Consider the following 22,093-nt stretch of genomic DNA (forward strand, 5'->3'; position numbering starts at 1 on the left):
TTTGAGAGAGAGAGAGTACATGCACACACAAGGTGTAGGTAGAGAGAGGCAGAGAGGGAGGGAGAATACTAAGCAGGCTTCACCAACAGTGTGGAGCAACTGAGACACCCAGGCACCTCTTCCTTCTTTTTAAATTACAGGCCTAAGTTGATTGATTGCGTAAGAGAATACAATCCATTTTAAATGTACAATTTACACATTAAGTCAATTTGCTTCAATTCAGTGAGTGGTTTTACCAATATTTATATTTAGCCCATGTACAAAATGTACAAAACACATTTTGTAAAGGAAATATTTAATATTTCAATTCTAATCGAAAAATATGCATAAAAAGTGGTATACTATGATGTACTTGGTTTCCAATTACTTAATACTTTCCTGCCCTTTGCTTTCTAATTAAAATCAACATTTAAGCAGAGAGAGGTTTGGGTGACTCTACTTTACTAATTTAACACTATGCTTTGATAACTTGTTGGTATTAACAACTGGAATAGATTAATTAATAAACATATAATTTCCCTTTTTATCAATCATCTTCAATACCACTAGTTCAGTGGGGCAGAATATCTCATATACTACTCATACCATTTCCAAAGAAAATCTCTAGAGCTCTTACATGGGTATACTGTTGGAGCATGTACCATATACATTTAAAAAGATAATTTGGAAATTTTAATATACACTTCACATTTACTCTTACAAAAACACTATGCTTTTAGTCTTACTAAAGTTAATAAAGTGCTTATAACGGACCCTCAAAAAAGATTTAGCCAGTGAATACGCATTTTCCCCTGAGCAGGTGATATGTTGCACTGAATGAACTTCCACCCTATTAGTTCACCTTGCAGTAAAGGACATGTATTTCGTACCACTGTCTTTGTGAGAAGGTAAGTAATCTGCACAGAGTATAAATCTATGACCTTAATTTATGAGGTAGCATGCTATAATCTATCAAACTAACCCTGACATTAACATGTTTGGGATTATTCCAGAAAAATCTTTAAAAAAAAAAAAAAAAAAAAGACAGGGGCAGCTGGGTGGCTCAATGGTGTCCAACTCTTGCTTTTAGCTCAGGTCACAATGTCATGGTTTGTCAGTTCGACCCCTACATTGGGCTCTGTGTTGACAGTGTAGAGCCTGCTTGGGATTTTTCTCCTTCCCTCTCTCTATGCTCCTCCCCTACTCATGCTGTCCTCTCTCTCTCAAAATAAATAAAATCTTTTAAAAAATAAATAAAAATAAAAGAAGATAAAAATAACATGCTAGGAAATACTTACAAACTGCCAGGTTGTGTCAAATATATATGTTCACATGTCCTAAAAGGAAATAATAATTATATTACCATTATGGCTTTTTTAAAAGTTACTTTTAAATTTTTTTCATAACTTAGAAATAAATTTTATCATGCTTTATTCATCTTATTTCCAGAAGTATACATCTTATTATTTTTCTTTTTATCCAGAAGTATACATTTTAAAGACAAAAAATTACAGCATTATTAAAAAATGTTAAAGTAGGTTTTTCCAATACATGACATTTCCACACATCACTGTTAATATTTAACTACAAAAGGACTGGATTCCTTATGGGCATTTGTAACTCAGAATGTATTTTGCAATTAAATCTTGATCTAGTTAGAATCTCAGATCAGGTCGTAAAAGTTTATTTAACTATTAGTCTCACTAAAATAACTCAACTTAACAGTACTATAAACCATGTTTTTTTAGGACAATGGTGGAGTAAAAATTTCCACAGACCTGTTTCCCAGTGTAGTAACTATAATTGGTTGAAATTATTTTAAAAATCATTTAAAGTCTCTGGAAATTCTCCTGAGGGAATACAGCAAAAAAGGAAACATTTGTTCATGAAAATCTACTAACTCTTGGTAAGAACAAAAACAGACTGGAATTCATAGCAAAACTCACTTCCTCCTCCTCTTTAGCTCAGCATCATAAAGCTCTACCCTGGGCAGGTACACCCAGACACAGGACTCCCTCTCTCTGCAGTTCCCAGCCTAGGACTATCACTCTGGGAAAGGAAGGTGGCCAGAATTTCTAATCACCCCCAGCTTTGTATGCAGAAAGTCTATCCCAGGCAAGAGTAACTGGGAGGTCTAGGGCTCCCTTCCTCCACTTAGCTCCCACTCAAAGGGTGAAAGTTCTATTCCAGGCACAGCTGATCAAGAATACTGGGGCCTTGACTTCTTTTACCCCACTTAGTTCACAGTACAGAGGTTCCAGATATGAAAAGCAATCTGAGAAGATTAGGGGCTACCATGTTTTCTCAGTGCCCTACTCTTAAAGTGGAAATGACGTTCTAAGAGAAGAGGTGCACATTTCCCATTCTGACCTCACAGCAGTGGCAAAGTGATGCCCAGGAAAGAGGCAAGTCTTCAGAAAAAAAGAGGTCTGAAGCTCTCTCCAAAGGAATTAACTTCATTTGGAACACAGTGTGGGAACTTTCAAGGCTAGGTGCCATTGAAACAATGGAAATTTTGGTGGTGAGCATGTAAGAGGAGGCTAGCAATTGTATGAAAGCAACAAGCTGAATCCTAGACCACTTAGGAGAGAACCAGGAGAAGAAGGAGCTAAGAAGAGCTCAAAAAGAACAAGCCTCAAGGCTGACCTCAAAGACTATTTCTGAAAAGGGAGCCAAATTAATGAGATCAGACTGTGAAACAATTTGAGGCCCAGACATTGTCAAAAACAGCAAAATAATCATTCACCAATTAATGGAAGGTATATCAACAAAGTGGTTAACTTAACAAGAGAGATCAGGGGGAAAAAGACTGTCAAAGAGAACCTCTTGAAAATGAGTCACCTCAGAGTGACTGTGCACATGTCCAATGGCTACACTGAAGGGCATTATCAAAGGCTGGACACTGTGGGACTAACATACTTCACTGAAATAACACAGCTAGGCCACCTAACAAATGCAAAACGACAACAGAAAGCCCCACAACATAGGAGAATCAGTACCTAGACTTACTAGGGTGTTATCAAAATGTTCAGTTTTCAAGAATAAATGAAAATATGCAAAGAAATAGGAAAGTATGAACTCTACATGAGAAAAAAGCATGCAATAGAAATTGCATTAAAGAGAGCCCAGATGTCAGACTTAACAAAGACTTCAAAGGAGCTATTATAAATATATCCCCCCCAAAAATAAGTAAATAAATATATCCAGATAACTAAAAGAAATCATGCTTAAGGAACAAAGAAAGGTATTCTGATATTGTCTCATCCAATAGAGAATATCAATAAAGAGATATTATTTTAAAAGAACCAAATGGAAATTTGAGTTGAAAAGTACAACAACCAAAATGAAAAATTCACTAGATAGGCTCAACAGATCTGACCTGACATAAGAAAGAAACACTAAACTTGAAGACAGACCAAAAGAGATTATGGTGTGTGAAGAACAAAGGGGGGGGGGGGGAAGAAGAAAAATGAAGAGGTTCATATAAATGTGGGACACCAAAAAACACACCAATACATGTGTAATGGGAGTACCAGAAGTGGGTGGAGAGATAGGAGCAGAAAAAAAAAATTTAAAGAAATAGCTGAAAACTTCCTGAATCTGATGAAAAAACATTAATTTACATACCCAAAACACATAAACTCCAAGAAGGATGAATGTAAAGGAATCCATACCCAGATATATGACAGTAAAGTGTTAAAAGACAAAGAGAAAAACAGGAAAAAGATGATACAGCATGTAGAAAGGAACCCAATAACATTAACAGCTGACTTCTCATGAAACAATGAAGATCAGAAGGCAGTAAGATTACATATTCAAAGTGCTGAAAGAAAAAAAATGTTAACCAAGAATCATATCCAGCAAAACTGTCAAGAGTCAAAATAATAAAAGAGACATTACCAAATAATAAAAGAGAATTTGTTGATAGCAGACTCATTAGAAATACTAAATACTAAATATTTCTCACAAGAAATACTAAAAGAAGTTCTTCAGGCTGAAAATAAGTAACACTAATTCATATCCACATGAAAAAACAAAGAGCACTGGAAAAGGTGAAATTATTGTGCTATAAAAGATGGTAATAACTGCGTATTTCTTCTCATAACTGATGTGAAAGCAACTGTATAACACGGTATGTATATAACTGTATTTTGGGGGCTATAACATAGAGAAATGTAATCTATTTGCACAAAAGAGGTGGGTGGGATCAAAGCTGTGTTGGAGTAAACAAATGACACTAGATGGTAAACTGAATCCATAGGAACAAATGAGGAGAACAAAAAATGGCTTAATAAGACAATTAATGTAACAAACTCTATAAATATACACTTGCTTTTCTCCATACTCTCAACTACTTTAAAAGACATACAACACAAATGTCTGTAAACTGATAAATAAAATGTGATAAAACCATACAGTGGAATATTGCTCCATAATAAATAGTAACAAAGTAGGGAAACATGCTACAACATGGATAATCCATGAAAACATGCTAAGTGAAAGAAGCCAGTCACCAAAAATATGTAAATAAAAAAATGTATATAGACAAAATTACTACCTTATAATAAAGAGTAGTTTATAATTACAAAAAGGACTTTTTGTAATTATAGAAAAGATGTTTAATGTCCAAAGCATTGTTTTAAACTGTAACTTAATGTAACTCCAACTAAAATGCTCTCATACAGTAAAAGATAATGCATTCAACATATGTCTGTGCTAATATGGTAGCCACAAGCACTTACAGCAAGCTACCGAACACCTGCAATGTGGCTAGTGCAAATGAAGTTGTGCTGTAAATGTGAATTATACACCAAAGTATTAAAAAATACTTAGTACAAGAAAAAGAATGTGAAATATTTCATTAATAACTTTTATATTGGTTTTATGTTTTATTAAAATATAACTCATATAGCATAAAGTTTATAATTCTAAAGTATATAAATTCAGTAATTTTAGTGTATTCACTTCGTTTTACAACCATCACTACTATCTAATTCCAGAATATTTCTATCGTCCCCCCAACCCCCCAAACAAACCCCCTATCTATTAGCAATACTCCTTGGCAATCACTAATTTACATTCTGTTTCTATGGATATGCCCATTTGGACACTTCATATAATGGAATATATGCTCTTTTGTGTCTGGCTTCTTTCACTTAGCTTAATGTTTTCAAGGTTCATCCATGTTGTAGTATCTAAAAGCACTTTATTCCCTTTAATAGCTGAACAATAAAATAATCTACCTTTGGTTATTATGAATAATGTTGCTATGAACATTTAGGCAAAAATTTTTGTGTGAATTATACATGTTGAAATGAGATATTTTGAAATATGTAAGTTAAATGAAATGTTAAAATTAATTTCACTTGTTTCTTTTTATTTTTGTCACATAGCTACTAGAGTATTTAAAATTCATGGCTTACATTATTATATTTCTCTATAATAGCATTAACAAAGCTAATATTAACTTTAAAAGCTACCATTTATTATGCACTTAATATGTGCTGGCAAGTGAGCTAACCGATAACATCGTCTTATTTAATTCTCCCAATTACCCTGTAAGGAAAATATTACTGGCTATATTTTAGACCGAAATTGATGTTTAGAGAAGTTAAGGAACTTTTCCTAACTCACACACTCAGTGACTAAATTAATATTCATACTTAGATCTTTTTCGTCATATTGCCATATATATATGCACACATACAGTCTGCTCTGAAATGAACAGGCTTTGATACCACAGTTAATTTTCCTAATTGCTCTTCAGAAAAAAGTACAAAGAAGATAGGAAAAAAACCTAACAATCCACTTATATAACTAGTTAATAAAAAAGGCCCAAGTGATCTGTTAAGGCCAGATCTGTCATTCCAGATCAAAATCATTCAATGACTCCATCCCCTGCAAGGCAAAGTCCAAGCTCACTATCAGTCTGAACCCTTCCTACCTTTCAGCCATCAGCAAAACAAAGTACATAATGCTACTGCTTTGCCTTTGTACACATGCTAATCACTCTGCCTGGGAAGTTCAGTCACAGTTCCTACACATTTTGCTTGGTGAATTTATCCTTAAGCCTTTTCAGATATTGCATTTTATAGTTTTTACTTGATCAAAAGTACCCTGCAATTACCCTTCTCACCCTTGAACATACACGACATTTTGCCCACTATGTAATTTCTACTTCTCATATATAATCTTTTAAAAGAGAGCATCACATGCATTACTGCACTTATTTTTATTAAAGAATATAATTTATTTACTATAAGCTTCTTGATGATCATAGTGTCATAGATTTTATGTCCCCAGCACCTAACCTATAACTGAGGACTAACAGACACTTAGTTAATGCTTGTTGTAGTTTCTTAATTTATTTGCAATAAAATAAGCTGATAGCTAGCCTAAAGATTCTTAAAGTATATTCTACAAAACACTATTTCCAGGAGGTTTTAATTGATGTTAAATGCATATAAACAAATATTAGTAGTCTAATAAATTTAGGAAATGATGAATTCAACAGATTCCACATATTTTATTATATAGGACTTTTAAGAATCCTGAGTTGCCAGTGTACAGCGTGACTCTTTAAAGGGGATATAGTATATAAATTTTCCCAAATTGGGCGAGAAATATTTTTTTGTTTTAAAAACATTATGTGGAAGGGTGCTTGGGTGGCTCAGTCGGTTAAGCATCTGACTTCAGCTCAGGTCACGATCTCTTGGTCTGTGAGTTGGAGCCCTCCATCGGCTCTGTGCTGACAGCTCGGAGTATGGAGCCCGCTTCAGATTCTGTGTCTCCCTCTCTCTCTGCCCCTTCCCCACTCGTGCTCACTTGCTCTCTCTTGCTATCTCTCTCAAAAAGAAACAAACAATTAAAAATTTTTTAAACATTTGTGAAGGGGCATCTGGCTGACTCCATCAATAGAGCATGTGGCTCTTGCTCTTGGGGTCATGAGTTCAAGCCACATATTGGGTATAGAGCTTACTTAAGGAAAAAAAAACCCAAAAAACAACAAACAGTGTAAAGTTTACTATGTTTATTACAGGCATTGGAGTCATCACTGTCTGCATTACCTCATTTAGTACATTAAAAAAACCTAAGAGGATAGGCACCATTATCAATTCAGCTTACACACTAGAAAACTAAGCACTAAAGTTAGGTAACTAGCTTGTCCAAGATCACACAATACGTGTTGGAGCCCAAAGTAGAATACAACTTCCTTTACAACTTTTTATTTACCTAAAATATTAACTTTCATATTTTTTACCCAAGTGAAATGAGCCCCCAAGTGGACACAGCAACAGGCACATGCCAGATTTGGCATTGTATCCAGTGGCAGTGGGGACCTACATGAAGAGTGTATTAAAAACTCAACCCACATTTATCTGAATTTTATCTTTCTCCCCATTGAATAGTAATGAAAAGTCTTCTAAACCACCACTGAGAATACAAATCATAGCTTGGTAGTATACGTCAGGTACACCTACTGCATGCTTTCTCTTTCTAAACGAAATAACACCATTAGGAAGAAGTTTAAATGTTAAGGTCACTCTTCCATTGAGAACTAGAAGTCTTCTTCTGGCAGAGAAGGCTAAAGTGGGAACTAAGCTTAAAGTTCGTTAAAGCAAATGAGAAATATGAAAGGACCATATAACAATTTTGGAGGAAACATTCAGAATTGTGTATAACTGGATAAAAGAGAAAGCTAATAAGAACCAAAAAAAAAAAAAAAAAAAAAAAACTAATAGCAAAGGGGACAAATCTAAGGGGTAATATCCAACAATATTACTAAACAGAGTTCCCAGACGGAACCTAATCATGAACAGTAACATGAAAAATGGAGGTAATCCTAATAATATTTCTACTTACCTTTCCAATTTGCTGTAGAGTGCACACAATACCTTATACTTCTTCAACAGTCTTGACATAGCATTATCAACTTTGGTACTCGTATCAACTTCTTTTAGTAAATCAAAGAATTTGTAGACACTAAAAGAAAATAACAGAAAAAAGTGAATCTGTAACTGAAAAAATGTTTTATTTCATTTTCAAAGCAGAGACATTTCAATTAAAAAGTTTATTAGCTCTACACCAAATCACTATTATATTCTTTAGAAGGAATTACTTTTTACATTTTACTAGACTTTGAAGAGTAAAAATCAACTAGCTTCAACTTACACCCCTGTATCTGTATACCTATGCCTACATTTATTTATACAAAAACAAGGGTTATGACAGGCATATACATACATATTTATTTCCATACCTACCCATATGCTTTGAAAATCATAAGTTCACATCTATTTATCTAATTCCAACAAAAAACATGGTTTTTTGAACACATGGTTCATTCCAGTGTTTCCATTTCCATATTTATACCTCTTCTTTCACAGTGAGAAACCTAGGATCTACTTATCTTTATTTATTCATTTAGTCAACCCCCCCTGTATGTAACTACCTTCCATCTCCAAAGCTATCCCCTCTCCCATATGGGCACTCTCCTCTCCTGCTTAGACTGACTCCCCATTCTAGACTGCCCTCACCCCTCTACATGGACATCTTCCTCACCCTAGGAGACTGAGGACTCCCCTCCCGTAACTGCCCTCACCTCACATGTGCCATGACTCTCTACACTGGCTTACTACACACCCTGCTTGGTCTCTGACACTGCACACCAAGCAGTCCAGATCATAATCCCCACCCCCAACCACAGCCATGTGAATGCCTTCCTTATCTCATTTGGACTCTAACATCCTTCTTGGACCCCGTGGCTCTACCCTATCACAGATGCACATACCTACTTTCTTCACTGCACCCCCCCCCAGTGGTTTTAGGACTGAATTGTTGGGGAAGGGAAAATAAAAACTGAATAAAATTTTTAAGTTGTTTAAATAATCTCTTTAAATCATTCTTTATTGTTTTCTATAAAAAATTAATCTATGTGAAATATTAACACGTTTTTCACCAATGAGAAACAGGGCACTAAAGACAGCAATCATCAACTGCACCTCACACACTCATTTCTAATCAAGATTGTCTAAGGAATTATACCAAAGCAGCTAAATGAACTAAAGGGTAGTCACCAGACCCACCCAAAGGCTGTCTGGCAACTAATGAATTACAGGTTTCATTCCAAAAATGGACTGGACCCCTCAGACACTTATCTTGAGAACTGTAAAAATAAAAGCTTCAGCTAATCAACAGAGGGCAAAAAACCCAAAAGAAGGTTATTAAAATCCTCAGGATATAGAAGGGACTGGGGCAGCCACAACAAGCTATGTGGAACAGCAAACAAAGAAGCAGAAATAATGTGGAGTAAATGATCATGATGCTGCTCAGAAAAGGGAATGGAGTAAATGTGTAGGTACCTCCAGAGAAAAAGAAATCAACCTCAGAACAGCATTTATTCATGAACCATTCTCCATGAAAATTCCAGTTTTTATGAGATATATGGCAATATCTATGGAGGACCGTGGAAACTGAATTGTTACTAGGGGTAACTTAATTGAGTATTCCTTCTGTAGCCTTTCTGTGAAGGAAAGAGAAGAGGAAAGGCTAGAGGGAGGAAAAGCAGGTATAAAAAGCCATAATTAAGACACACGGATCTGTAAGTAACTACATACTCTAGAGCAGTGCTCCATGAATTGGTACTGGTTTGTTATCCGTCCACAATTAAAATAAGTACAGAAATTGAGGGTAAGCATATAAAAACTTTCACAATTTAATTTTATGCCTGCTAAATATAATAAAAATAAAAATATAAAATATAAAAATAAAAAATATTACTATAAGTTTTTCATTTCATTTTTTTTCGGTAATCAATTGACATTATATATTTTTAAATGTCAGTCCATGATATACTGAGGAAAAAAGCCCTTTACCAAAGCACATTTAAGAAGCAGTGGTCTAGATAACATTACTGGGTAGTTATTACAACAGAGAGATGCCCTAAGAAAAAGTTATAACAAGTCATTACTACATTTATTTTAGGGAGATTAGTTATGACATGCCCAATTATAAAACAGTGCTGCTTATGAATACTCAGGAAAAAAGTATAGGAAAACATTTGCCAGGAAAATTCTTTCATGTTAGAAATAAAAGATGTATTCACTTTTCTCTTTCATATTTATTTAGTAGTCTATAAATAGCTATGTAACACTGAATTGCAGCCATCTGTTTATCTTTCCCAGTGGACTGAGTTTCTTGAGGTCACAGACTATTTCTCACCTCCATATCATTAGAACCTAGCACAGTATCAGAGTGCCTAACAGTTGTTCCAGTTTTCTTTCTTTTTTTTGTAGGGGAAGGGCATGGAGGGGTGGTCTGTAGAAGGAAAGAACTCAAGACCTCAACAGTACCTATGGTCAAGTTGAGTCATGAATGCTGATTCTATAAACTGCTTACTTCTCTATTTGCTGTAAGCTATTTAATTCTCATATAAAGTAGCTAATAATTTTCACTTTACAGATGAGGAAACTGAGACTTAATAAAGCTAAGCAATCTGCTCCAAGTCATACAGCTTGTAAAACAACAGAGACCAGATTAAAACCTGCTCTGTCTCAACCAAAGCATCCATATTCTTTTCAATCCTCTAGGACAGATGAATCGTCTAGGTAGATGAAACATCTACCATGTAAATATACAAATGAATGTAGAAATTTACTTATATATTTAGATTATTTCTCAGTTATATAAAAATATTTTGATTTAGTGATTTTATTAATCAAGTTAAACTGAAATCTGAGCAGTAAACCAATTCTAATTCACCAGGTTAAATATGAACATACAGTATTATGCTGAGTGAAATAAGTCATTCAGAGAAGGACAGATATGATAGGTTTTCACTCATGTGATCTTGAGAAACTTAACAGAAGTCCATGGGGGAAGGGAAGGGGAAAAAAACAGAGAGGGAGGGAGGCAAACCACAAGAGACTCAAATACAGAAAACAAACTGAGGGTGAGGGCAAGGGGAAAATGGGTGATGGGCATTGAGGAGGGTACTTGTTGGGATGAGCACTGGGTGTTATATGTAAGCCAATTTGACAATAAATTATATTCATAAAAAATAATAAAAAATATACAAGGTCTTTGTTTCCACATTTTATTTGGAGGCAGTAAGAAAAAGAGTTACTGAACAACACAGCAATTTATCTCATTTAAATAAAACACCAATTATGTTTAATTCTAGATGGTTTTATCCAAGAAAAAACATATACTACTACCTTTCTGGTAACATTATTTACTGTTACATTTTGTAAATACACTGCAAATGAAATGACTGGAAGTCAAACAAACTATCTGCTCAGGATACAGTTCAGAAGTTACTAGAAACAAATTAGTAAATGCTTCTTATAAGGCTTATAAACTTAACAACAAACATTAATTCATAGAGCAACTATGGACACTCAGCTAAATTTCCAGTCTCAAAAAGCATATAATTATGCATATATTACATTAAGCAATCTTAAACGTTAATAAATCTTAGTTAAATTCCTTTAAGATAGACTTACAGTACTTTTGTAAGTTTTAATCTAATAAGTCTACATTACAAACCCTTGTTCTTTTTGTCCAATTCATCAAGAGCTACAACTAGGAAAGTTCTAGAGAGTTAGAACATGATGAAAAATTTCCCAGGACACAAACTGCAATATTCTTGAGAAAGTGCAACATAAATATACATTCATCAAGGCTTCATGAGAGAAAGTTCACTAGTTGACCTAAGTCCTTTAAAAGTTTTATTTAATTTCAACATTTCTCACTAGTTCTCTAAAGTCTGTTAAGAGGAAAGTTCAGAAATACTTTTCTTTAATGGCAGAGGCCTATATTGATGTAAGAAATTTTACCTGGTTTCTATGTTTTTCTGTAGCTCAGTAAAGGTGAATGGCATCTCATCTAGGTCAACTGCTGCAATAAAGATACAGATTCCCCACAGTTCCTTTTTCCTTTGACTATAACCTTCCTGGGTACAAAAAAAAAAAAAAAATTCAAATATTTCATTAATTATTCACACACTGGATACTATACTAAAATTATATGATGACTTTTTTTCTTACTCAATTTAACTTGCTTTTAAATTCTTATGATGGCATATAGTTGAGAGTATTTAATTCCACACTAATAAAAAATCTTTAATTTTATATTATAAAGCAAAAAATACTAGAAAGATCAAAAAGTTAAATTATAACTTACTGTGAAAAATTGAGGGGTCATTTCTCTAAAGCAAATATTTTCATTTTTCAATAATCCAATGTCATCAGAGCCAACTTAAAAGATTTGAGTTCATAACAATTGTTTGTTTGTTTTTTTTAAAAAGAAGCCTACTTTCTTGAATATCTTCATTTTGCTCTGATACACTTAATTTTTTTTTACCAATCTACTGACTCAAGTATTTTGTAACCTCATGAAATTCATATCTCTCAGTGCCATAATTGCCTCCTTTGTAAAATGGAAATAATAATACATATCTCACTTGGTAAGAATTAAGTGAGAGTATACATCTAAAGCCCTTAGAATAATGCCTGGCATATAATTAGTACCTGATGAGTGATGGCTATGATTATCATTAGAATACTTTTTCCCTTAAAAATATGTATCTCTTTCTAAATATGTAAGTTTTATAGGTAAAACTTGATTACATTAGATTGCAAACAAAAGAAATACCAAATTAGCTGATATTCTATTACACAACTGGAACAATTTGCTTACTCTCAATCGAAGGTTACAACAGAGCTGAAAAGTTTATGATGAAATTTTACATTGTTTTGAAATCTCAGTTACATATAAACTTTAGGAAAAGAATTGTTCTGGATTATCAAATTTTAATAATAAAAACATATTATCTAACTCTAAACTTTTCCTTAATTTTAGCTACATGGAAAACAAATATTTTAAGTTTTGCTTTAATTACAGTATAGTTAACATACAGTGGTATATTAGTTTCATGTGTACAATACAGGGATTCAACAATTCCATATATCACCCAATGCTCATCAAGACAAGTACACTCCTTAATCTCCATCACCTTTTTAACCCATCCCCTCACCTCCCTTCTGGTAACGATCAGTTTGTTCTCTATAGTTAAGAGTCTATTTCTTCATGTGTCTTTTCTTTTCTTTGCTGTTTGTTTCTTAAATTCCACAATATGCAGCAATCTGTTGCATTTCTATACAAATATCTTAAAACTTACAACTATACACCCACTAGAATGGTTAAATTAAAAAGACTGACGATATGGTTGAGATGACAAATGGTTGGTAAGAATGTAGAGCAAGGAATACTCAAATACTGCTGGTGATCATGTAAAATGGTACAACCATTTTGAAAAACAAGTTTGGCAAGCTCTTATAAAGTTAAGTATATACTTTCCATAACACTTATCAATACCACTCCCAGGTATTTATACCCAAGAGAAATGGAAACTTTGTACATAAATGTTAATAACAGCTTCAATTATAAAAACCAAAAACTAGAAAATGTCCCAATATCCAAAAACTGGTGAACAGATAAACTGTGGTACAACCATACAATGGAATGTTATTCAGCAATAAAAAGGAAAAGTACTGGGGCGCCCGGGTGGCTCAGTCAGTTAAGCATCCGACTTTGGCTCAGGTCAAGATTTCACAGTTCGTAGGTTTGAGCCCCGCGTTGGGCTCTGTGCTGACAGCTCAGAGCCTGGAGCATGTTTCAGTTTCTGTGTTTCCCTCTCTCTCTGTCCCTCCTCCATGCATGCTCTGTCTCTCAATCTCTCTCTCAAAAATAAATAAAACATAAAAAAATGTTTTTAATAAAAAAGGAAAAGTACTAATAAACACAACATAAACCTCAAAATTATCACATGAAAAAAAGAAGCCAGAGAAAAAAGGGTAAATCCTATATACTGTTCTTCCTTTCCTACAAAACTCTAGAAAAGGCAAAATTAATTTTTAATGGCAAAAAGTACATCAGTGGCTGCCTTGGGACAGGAGTGGAGGGGTTAGACAACAAAGGAAAGGAGAAAACTTTCTGGACCAAAAATTTCTATACTTTAATTGATGGTGGTAATTACATGGTTGAGTGCATTTATCAAGATTTATTGGGGCGCCTGGGTGGCTCAGTCAGTTAAGCATCCAACTTTGGCTCAGGTCAGGATCTCACAGTCAGTGGGTTTAAGCCCCGTGTCAGGCTCTCTGTTGTCAGCTCAGAGCCTGGAGCCTGCTTCAGATTCTGTGTCTCCCTCCCTCTCTCTCTGCCCTTTCCCCCACTTGTGCTCACTCTCTCTCTCTCTCAAAATAATAAGTAAACATTTAAAAAATTAAAAAAAAAACAACTTAGGAGACAGAGTCAACATGGCAGAGAAGCAGGGGGATGTGAAGGTCCCCCGCCCCTCAAACACAGGAGTATTGAGGCCAGAAGATTTGGAATTCCAGGAATCTAGGCTACAGAGTGACAGAAACATCTCCAGGGGCCAACAGATACAACTTGGCAAGCTATAAGTGGGTGATTATGAACTGGGAGAGATAAAACAGGAGGCATAGGCACAGAAGAGAAGGATCTCCTTCTGTGGAGAGACAAAAGGAAGAGACAGAGAGGCTGTGGAAGCGTAGGATTATGTTTGGACAAGAGAAAAACCTCTCTGGACCATAGTCCAGGGAATGGAAAAAACAGAAAGAACCAATGTCTAACTTGCAAACAGCCTTAGAAGTGACAATCCAGGGTTACAGGACTTTCTCCAGACCGGGGCCTGCTGCCTTGTACATGCACCTGGTGGAGAAGGGGAGCCACCCCAGGCTCAGGAGCAAGCTCAGAGGCACAAAGACAGCAGTCCCCTCCCTTGGGTGTTGTGGGAAGAAGTATATAGCCACTCCAAGGACAAAAGACCTGCCAGCCAGAGGACCTTTGTTGGCAGGGTAGAGTGGCACTACCCTGGAATGGGGGCGGGCAGAGTGGGATCCTTTAGGACATTGGGGTTTGAATCCCAGCCAAGTGCCTGGAAGGCACAGAAGACTGTGGAGCAAGACAAACCACCTGCTCATGCCCAGGCAGCACTGTGAGGACAGCCTGAAGAGAGTGGTATGGGATAGCCCATCCAGGGAGTAGAGACTGGGTTGTCGCCATTTTTATCCCCATCACCAACAAGGTTGGGCTTCAGGGAACAAAACAGCAGGCCCAGAGTGGAGGCAGGACCCACCTACACCAAGCCACGCCCCTCCCCCTTTGTATCTGGTAACTGCTATCTACCTAAGCAAGACTGACACTGACCGAACCAGACAGCCCCTCCTCCAGACCAGCACAGCCACTGGTTTCAAGGAACCATCAGATATTGGTCCAGCAGTGTTGCATTTTCTGATTGGATTCATGGTCAATTTTTTCTTTCTTTTCTTCCTCTTATTTCTTCCCTTTTCTATTCTGGTTATTGGTTTAAGCAGACGTTTTTAATCTAGTCTTTTCATATCTCTTCTGTATCTCTTTTTTCCTTATTTTCCCCTTTCTCTCTCTGTAGTAAGCCATATAGTTTCTCTGATTCTCTGCCTGGTCATTTTTTTTTTCTTTTCTTTATACCACACCCCTGTCATTTCTTTGTATGGGATAAGGCTTCTTCTACCACCATGCCTTTTAAAATTTTTTCCAGGGTTATTTCAAAGAACAAATCAAAGTATACCTGGTGGAAGGTCCAAACCACCATTACAAGTAGGGAGATAGAGCAACCAGAGTCACAATAACAGAGAGCACACAACACACTCCAAAAACACATCCTGAATGACCAGGCCCTGGACAGTGTATGACCCCTTTTTAATATAGTAGTGCTCGTAGGTGAAGGACCCTTAACAAGCTATTAAAACACTTAAAGGGCAGAAAACTAGCTAAAATGATGAAATGGAAGAATTCCCTCAAAAGAAATTTCAGGAAGAAATGACAGAGAATTTCTCAAAACAGATATAAACAATATATCTGATAAAGAATTTGGAATGATAGTCATAAGATTAATAGCTGGGCTTGAAAAAGCCAGTAAGACAGCAGAGAATCTATTGCTGCAGAGATCAAGGAACTAAGAAATAGTCACAACAAATTAAGAAATGGTATATATGAGGTGCACAATAAAGTAGATGCAGTGACAGCAAGGACAGAGGAAGCAGAGGGGAGAATAAGTGAAATAGAAGATAAAATTATGGAAAGTGATGAAGCCAAGAAAAAGATAAGAAAATACCAGACTATGAGGGGAGAATTAGAAAACTAAGTGCTTCAATGAAATGTACTAATATCCATATCATACGAGTTCCAGAAGAAGAGAAAGAGAAAGGGGCAGAAGGTTTACTTGAACAAATTGTAACTGAGAACTTCCCTAATCTGAGGAAGGAAGCAGACATCCAAATCCAGGAGGCACAGAAAACTCCCTTCAGATTCAACAAGAATAGGTCTTCACCATGGCATATCAGAGTGAAACTGGCAAAATACAAAGATAAAGAGAGAATTCTGAAAGCAGCTAGGGACAAACAGGCCTTAACCTACAAGGGTAGACACATTAGGGTACTAGCAGACCTGTCCACTGAAACCTGACATGCAAGATGGGAGGGGCAGGAAATATTCAATGTGATAAATAGGAAAAATATGCAGCCAAGAATCATTTATCTGGCAAGGCGGTCATTCAGAATAGAAGGAGAGATAAAGGCTTTCCCAGACAAACAAAAACTGAAGGAGTTCATGACCACTAAACCAGCTGTGCAAGACATGCTAAGGGGGACTATGTGAGTGGAATGCTGTAAAGACTACAAAGGACCAGAGCTATCACTACAAGCATAAAACCTACAGATAGCACAATGACATTAAATTTGCATCTTTCAATAATAACTCTAACTGTAAATGGACTAAATGCCCCAATCAAAAGACACAGGTATCAGAATGGGTAAAAAACTACGATGCATCTATATGCTATCTACAAGAGACTCACTTTAGACATGAGGACACCTTCAGATTGAAAGTGAGGGGATGGAGAACCATCTATCATGCTACTGGAAGTCAAAAGAAAAGCTGGAGTAGCCATACTTATATCAGACAAACTAGGTTTTAAACTAAAGGCTGTAACAAGAGATGAAGAAGGGCATTATATCATAATTACAGGGACTATCCATCAAGAAGAGCTAACAATTATAAATGTTTATGTCCCCAACTTGAGAGAACCCAAATACATAAATCTATCACAAACATAAGCAATCTTATTGATAAGAATGCGGTATTTGCAAGGGACTTTAAAACTCCACTTATAACAATGGACAGATCATATAGGCAGAAAATCAATAAAGAAACAATGGGCTTGAATGATACACTGGACCAGATGGACTTGACAGATACATTCAGAACTTCTCATCCAAAAGCAGCAAAATACACATTCTTCTCAAGTGCACACGGAACATTCTCCAAGATAGATCACATACTGAGTCACAAAACAGCCCTCAATAAATAAAAGAATTGAGATCATACCATGCATATTTTCAGATCACAATGCTATGAATCTTGAAATCAACCACAAGAAAGAATTTGGAAAGCCTCCAAATGCATGGAGGTTAAAGAACATCCTACTAAAGAATGAACAAGTCAACCAGGCAATTAAAGAAGAAATTAAAAAACAAATGGAAGCAAATGAAAATGAAAACACAACAGTCCAAACCCTTTGGGATGCAGCAAAAACAGTCCTAAGAGGAAAATACATTGCAATCCAGGCCTATCTCAAAAACAAGAAAAATGCTGAATACAAAACCTAACCTCACACCTAAAAGAACTAGAAACATAGCAGCAAAGAATCCCCAAAATGAGCAGAAGATAAATAATAAAGATTAGAGCAGAAATAAACAATACAGAATTCTAAAAAAAAAACTCATCAATGAATCTAAGAACTGATATTTTGAAAGAATAAACAATATTAATAAACCCCTAGCCAGACTTCTCAAAAACTGAGAGAACCCAAATAGATAAAACCACGAATGAAAGAGGAGAAATCACAACCAACATCACAGAAATACAGTTAGGAGACAATACTATGAAAAATTATATGCCAATAAACTGGACAACCTGGAAGAAATGGATAAATTCCTAGACACCCACACACTACCAAAAGTCAAACAGAAAGAAATAGAAAATTTGAACAGACCCATACCAGCAAAGAAATTGAATCAGTTATCAAAAATCTCCCAACAAGTAAGAGTCCTGGACCAGATGGCTTCCCAGGGGAATTCTACCAGACATTTAAAGCCCAGTTAATACCTATTCTTCTCAAGCTGTTCCATAAAATAGAAACAGAAAGCTTCCAGACTCATTCTATGAAGCCAGCATTACCTTGATTCCCAAATCAGAGACCCCACTAAAAAGGAGAATTACAGGCTGAACCTGGATACAAAAATTATTAACAAGATACCAGCAAATCAAATTCAACAGTATATTATTGGAGAATATAAGAATTATTCTCCATGATCAAGTGGGATTCATTCCTGAGCTGCAGGGCTGATTCAATATTCACAAATCAACCAATGTGATACATCACATTAATAGAAAAAAGGATAAAAGGGGCGCCTGGGTGGTGCAGTCGGTTGAGCGTCCGACTTCAGCCAGGTCACGATCTCGCGGTCCGTGAGTTCGAGCCCTGCGTCGGGCTCTGGGCTGATGGCTCGGAGCCTGGAGCCTGTTTCCGATTCTGTGTCTCCCTCTCTCTCTGCCCCTCCCCCGTTCATGCTCTGTCTCTCTCTGTCCCAAAAATAAAAATAAAAAAAAAAAGTTGGAAAAAAAAAGTTAAAAAAAAAAAGAAAAAAGGATAAAAGCCATATGATCCTGTCAATAGATGCAGAAAAAACATCTTAAAAAATACAGCATCCTTTCTTAATAAAAACCCTCAAGAAAGTTGGGATAGAAGGAACATAACTTAACATCATAAAAGCTCTATATGAAAAGCCCACAGCTAATATCATCCGCAATGGAGAAAAATTGAGAGCTTTCCCCCCTGAGATCAGGAACACTACAGGGATGTCCACTCTCACCACTGTTGTTTAACACAGTATTGGAAGTCCTAGCCTCAACAATCAGAAAACAAAATGAAACAAAAGGCATCCAAATTTGCAAAGAAGTAAAACTTTCACTATTTGCAGATGACATGATACTATACATGGAAAACCTGAAAGACTCCACCAAAAAACTGGTGGAATGGAAACATGAATCTATTAGCAAAGTCGCAGGATACAAAAATCAATGTACAGAAATCGGTTGCATTTCTATGCACCAATAATGAAGCAACAGAATAAAAAAAAAAAAAAAATCAAGAAATTGATCCCATTTACAACTGCACCAAGCACCATAAAATACCTAGGAATAAACCTAACTAAAGATGTAAAAGATCTACATGCTTGAAACTATAGAAAACTTATGAAAGAAATTGAAAACGACACAAAGAAATGAAAAACATTCCAGGCTCATGGATTGGAAGAATAAATATTGTTAAAATGTCAATACTACCCAAAGCAATCTATTCATTCATCGCAATCTCAATCAAAATTGCACCAACATTCTTCTCAGAGCTAGAACAAACAATCCTAAAATCTATATGGAGCCACAAAAGACCCCAAACAGCCAAAAAGCCAAACCCCAACATTTCAAAGTAATGTTGAAAAAGAGAAACAAAGTGGGAGGCATGACAATCCCAGACTTTAGCCTCTACTACAAAGCTGTACTCATCAAGACAGTACGGTATTGGTACAAACACAGACACACAGACCAAGGGAATAGAGAACCCAGAACTGGACCACAAATGTATGGCCAACTAATTTTTGACAAAGAAAGAATATCCAATGGAAAAAAGACCGTCTCTTTAGCAATTGGTACTGGGAGAACTGGACAGCAACATGTAAAAGAATGAAACTGGACTACTTCCTTACACTATACACAAAAATAAACTCAAAATGGATGAAGGACCTGAATGTGAGACAAGAAACCATCAAAACCCTAGAGGAGAAAACAGACAACAACCTCTCTGACCTCAGCTGCAATAACTTTTTAGTCGACAGTTCTCCAAAAGCAAGGGAAATAAAAGCAAAAATGAACTACTGGGACCTCATCAAGATAAAAAGCTTATGAGCTTTTTATTTAGTCAGTAAGAAAATTTAGTCAGCAAGAAAGTGCTAAATTTATACAAAGCAGGAAAGAGAAAAATTAGGAATATTGAGAAACCATTAAGATATTAAAACTTTAATTACACATTATAGTTTAAATTAAAATCTACAATCAACACTTGAAGAGGCTACCTATTAGTAGCATTTAGTTCACTTGAACCACCCAAATGATAGCCCCCAATTGATGACTTCAACTTGCTGCTTTAAAATGCACTAACTTACAAAAGAGCTCCACCAAGTGGTAAAAGAAATCATCTTGGATGCATTAGAAAATTACTATTCATGCTGTCACAACTTAACTAACATGAATTTAAATTCAATTTTAAAACTTAAAAATACTATTATCTCTAATTTTCACTTTTTAAAATATTAGCCACAACCAAGATGAAAATAAGCCTGAAAAACTTAACAGAAGACCACAGAGAAGGAAAAAAAAAAAAAAGGTAGAGAGGGAGACAGCCAAACCATAAGAGACTCTTAAAAACTGAGAATAAACTGAGGGTTGATGGGGGGTGGGAGGGAGGGGTGGGTGATGGGCACTGAAGAGGGCACCTGTTGGGGATAAGCACTGGGTGTTGTATGGAAACCAATTTGACAATAAATTTCATAGTTAAAAAACTGAAAAAAAGCCATTAAAAACATGCTTTTTAACTCTGGGTCAAAAGGACAGACACATCCTTACACTTGATTCACAGGACTGAAATGAGTGACTAGCAACAAGGTTACAAATTAAATGTATTACAGGAATGTATTACAGGAGTATATTAGAGGAATAGAGGGGGTAAGAGCTGTCTTTATCTTCTACTCTTGGATTTCTTCCTCACCAAGACTGTATGTAGGAACCAAAGGGATAACAGACTAATATGCCAGAAAATCCCACCTCCCTCACTTGTGTAATACTGGCTGACAGCAGTCAGCATTAAGGACAATTCTTCAATGTGCTCAGAAGAAGCAGAAATTAAGAGTGACACAGCCAAGAAGATGAATATAAAAGCTAACCTTACTTGCACTCAATCACATTTTTGATACAACACACAGCTGAATCAGCCATCCAGTTACACAATGCCCTTGTGAGAGAGAATTGACTCTACTCCAGGAAAAGTAAGTACCTAGCAAGTTCAGATTTGCCTGGCCCACTGCCCAAGAGACGGGGTTCCCTCCATTAAGAACTTCCACAGAACTCAGTGGATAGCACTACCCAAGCACTTAATAGAACTGTGATTTACTTGTTTTTATTTGTCCGTATTTCAACTAGTCCATAAGCATTTGGAAGGCAAAAGAGTTATACCTAATTAATTACTGTACCACCCAAGAGCCTAATACAGTATTCACAATAACTTGGTATTAAATGTGTATTAAAAAAAAAAAAAAGCAGTAGTAATAGCCATACCCCATATAGGATAGAATAGCTTTTTTGTCTTTATCTTTTTTTTCCCTTAGTATGCTCAGAAAAACAAGCAACACTTCAATCACCAGTACAAAATGTAAGGTACAATGATTGGTTCTACTATAGTTTCTTCAACTCTCATTCACATTGATAACAACTAGTGAGTATGAACAAGAGTAACTCACAGGGACACAAGAGTGGCTCTGTTGGTTAAGCATCTGACTCTTGGTTTCAGATCAGGTCATGATCTCACTGTCAGTTCGAGCCCCGCGTCGGGCTCTGAACTGACAGCATGGAGCCTGCTTGGGATTTCTCTCTCCCTCTCTCTCTCTGCTCCTCCCCAGCTTGCTCTCTCAAAAAATAAAATAAATTAAACATTTAAAAAAAGTAACTTACACAAAGAAATGATATTACAGGCCTCATTTTCTAAATAGGTGACACACAACTGACCTGGAACTTAGTTTCTGGTCCAGCTCTCTGCTTAGTTTATTGAGTCAAAGGCCCAAAGATGATCTACCCCAGAAGATATAATCATATAGAAGAAAAAGCTGCCACCAAGCTCAAACAACCATTCATTAATTGGCTTTTCTGTAAAAGTCTGGCTTTT

The 22,093-nt window shown here is 35.9% G+C and overlaps 1 protein-coding gene across 1 annotated transcript in view; it reads right to left on the reverse strand.

Annotated features, from left to right (window-relative positions):
- Positions 1-22,093, reverse strand: part of RB1 (RB transcriptional corepressor 1) — a 170,176-nt gene that overhangs the window by 116,310 nt on the left and 31,773 nt on the right. Inside the window, exons 3-5 of the mRNA XM_042969199.1 lie at positions 11,817-11,932; positions 7,843-7,962; positions 1,278-1,316 (exon numbers count right to left, since the gene is read on the reverse strand). Of these exons, the coding sequence (XP_042825133.1) occupies positions 1,278-1,316; positions 7,843-7,962; positions 11,817-11,932 (275 nt within the window). The remainder of the gene's footprint in view (positions 1-1,277; positions 1,317-7,842; positions 7,963-11,816; positions 11,933-22,093) is intronic.

The sequence above is a fragment of the Panthera tigris genome, chromosome A1 (genome assembly GCF_018350195.1).
Source record: "Panthera tigris isolate Pti1 chromosome A1, P.tigris_Pti1_mat1.1, whole genome shotgun sequence".
Lineage (NCBI taxonomy): Eukaryota > Metazoa > Chordata > Mammalia > Carnivora > Felidae > Panthera > Panthera tigris.